The sequence below is a fragment of the Mandrillus leucophaeus genome, unplaced genomic scaffold (assembly GCF_000951045.1).
Source record: "Mandrillus leucophaeus isolate KB7577 unplaced genomic scaffold, Mleu.le_1.0 Scaffold96, whole genome shotgun sequence".
NCBI classification, from domain to species: domain Eukaryota; kingdom Metazoa; phylum Chordata; class Mammalia; order Primates; family Cercopithecidae; genus Mandrillus; species Mandrillus leucophaeus.
The window spans coordinates 5,107,911-5,110,710 of NW_012110474.1; the positions used below are offsets into that span (position 1 = coordinate 5,107,911).

General features: G+C 33.2%; 1 protein-coding gene across 2 annotated transcripts in view; it reads right to left on the minus strand.

The window, feature by feature from the left end:
• CDC40 (cell division cycle 40) overlaps window positions 1-2,800 on the minus strand; it is a 65,179-nt gene that overhangs the window by 40,034 nt on the left and 22,345 nt on the right. For both annotated transcript variants that reach the window (XM_011970647.1, XM_011970646.1), the window contains one exon: window positions 1,003-1,132. In XM_011970647.1, the coding sequence (XP_011826037.1) occupies window positions 1,003-1,132 (130 nt within the window). The remainder of the gene's footprint in view (window positions 1-1,002; window positions 1,133-2,800) is intronic.

Consider the following 2,800-nt stretch of genomic DNA (forward strand, 5'->3'; position numbering starts at 1 on the left):
AAACACAACCCATTTCTGAAACCAGGTCTAAAGCCAGCTGAATAGTTTTAAATGCTTATTCTTCTTATAAGGTAATTTAAGAAGAAAAGTAGGTATCAGTATAAACTTACTTGGACTTTTTTTTTGTTTTGTTTTAAAGGAGACAAGAGAACTAAATTATTGCTTAAGGTCCTTCTAAAGTCGAAGACAGTAAGTTGTTAAAAGTCTCTTATTATAGGTTAGAATATAACAAAACCATGATGTAACAGTTTATTTTTATGTGCTGCACATTACTTTAGATTTACATGGGACCCCTTACACAAGCAAGGGGTATAATGTATTTGTAACCATTTTATTGGACTGGAAGTGTCATAGAACTGCTTTGGGCGATTTAAGTGGTATATAGTCTTGGCTGTGATTTTTGGTACATTCTAAGTCTATTACAATCTTACCATGGTGAAATATGATCTAACACATGATAATCCTTTATACAAGCAGTTTCCATGCACATTAAATTTTTAAAATCCCACCACTGACAGGATGTAATTATTTTACATAGTGAATTTGTGACTATTCTCTTTCCTGACACCCTTCAGTGATCAAGAGAAAGCATTTCCGAGATAAGATCTGAGAAACAGAGTAAAGTTAAATAGCCCATAATAAGATAAAAAAGTAATCTCTTAACACTATCTTTTCATTTGTCAACTTTAATAGCAATCTACATGTAATGGACATAAAATAACAAGTATCCATTACCCAGAATGCAACAACAAAGAGCATTCTGGTTAAGATCACGAATATTTCCAGTACTCAGAAATCACAGTGGATTTACAATGACAGCTAAAAATATGAGTTCACCTTCCCATTTACATAAATATTTAAGGATATCTATAAGAAGGCATACTATCCCTTTTGAAGGAATCCAATGAATTTTAAAAGCCAGAAGACAAAACAGATTAACACACACAGATCACACTTCTAATAAAGCCAAAATTGAAACTGTTTTAAGTCTTATTGCCTTACCATATGTTGCAAAAGTTCTCCTTTGCTGCTCAAACATGAAATCATTGATATGAGCTGGTTCCGCATATCCAGAAAGCATATTTCTAGGTGCGGCCATTTGCTGTGTCCTAAAGGGATTTTCTGGTCCAAACTGCAATGTCACCAGAAAAAAAATAAAAATGAAACATAAGAAAGAGACAAAAGTTCTGAGTATATGGAAGTTAGAATTACTGGAATAACTGTACAATTTTTTTCAACTATAAATCACCAAGGGCCTATTAACCTATCTGGGAACACATTAGCCTGATACGGTGCAGTGCAGCTGGGCAATGGCTGAATAGCACCATTTGTCAGCCCCTGGGACAGAAGGAGAGGAACCCCTCTCACTCAAATCTATATGTAGCTATTTATTTCAAGAGCTCAGTAGCCACATGTGGTTGTCAGGTACTACATTCGCATTATTGCAGAAGTTCTACTTCACAGTGATGCTCTAGATAACAGAGTTACTATAGTTTGCCCAAACCATGATTGCGGAAATTTGGGGTGACTTTTATATCAACAGCGGCACTGTGATATAATTTTTTTAAAAAATACATGTTTTCTTCCACTAGTTCCTCAAAGCGGGAGACTCAGAATACTCAATATTTACCACAGTGCCTGGCATATAGAAAGTACTAATGAAGGAAAGACTAATCAGAATTCCATTGCGGGTGGAGGATAGAAAAACAGACAACAAAATAAAGTGCTTGAAAAAGTCCCTAGGAAAAGACATTGCAAATGTCAATAAAATATCTCCATTCTGAAAAGTCACATTTTGAAGAGTCACATTACTTGTTTTATACTAAACAGTGCCATTATTATCTATTTGTTTATAATACTTTTGCGTTTCCAGAATGCTTTTCCAAATGCTATTTAATTTGATCTGTACATAAATTCTGACAAGTTAGGAAAGTATTCTCCTTCTCATGTTGCAAATGAAGAAAAAAACCCCAAAGGCAATGTATTTTACCTGCCCTAGGGTCAAGAGTTTTATTAATTGGCAGAACCAGGGCTAGAACAAACCATAGTCAAGCATTCTATTACATCATAAAGTTCCTTAAATGCACAATCAGAGCCTCGAAGTTTTAAAAAACTGGGTAAAAAATTATCAGAATATGTCAAGTGCTATTAATTTAATGCTATTATAAAAGGTACTGGGAAAATCCAACTCTTTTTTTTCGTTTGTTTGTTTTAAAATAAAGAATCAAATGAGCTTCCTACTTTGAAAAGGGCGAAAATAATAGGATATTTTTATTTGAACTCTGTAAGACCCACTGTCATGATGAATTATTTTGACATTAGAACACTGTAGGTCATTACCATTAGAAACCATCTCTTCTATGATACATTTCCAGAGCCACAAATAAAAATTACTCATCTTCGCTTAACCAGTACACTGTATTCTCTAGATATCAACATTATACTATGTATGAAAATCTGAATTTAAATATTAGCTGTGCCTTACATTTTTTTTGCTTTAGAAGAAAATAAATTGCTACAAGATTCCTATATATTGACAGCTTCCATTTATATGTTTAAAATGATTCAATTTTAAAATACCTGATTTATATACAAAGCTTTTATTAGTATATATTCTTAATTATAATGGATAGCGCAAGACTTTGCAGCCTATATTAGTCCTTCCTGTGCCTGCTGATGGGTGAAATATGTTGGGGAAAAAAATCTAGATTACTGAATGCTGGAAGTAGCAGTCAACTTCATTCAGTCATGAAATTTATTACAAAAACAGGAGCAGCCATAAAATTACAGATAACAAAAT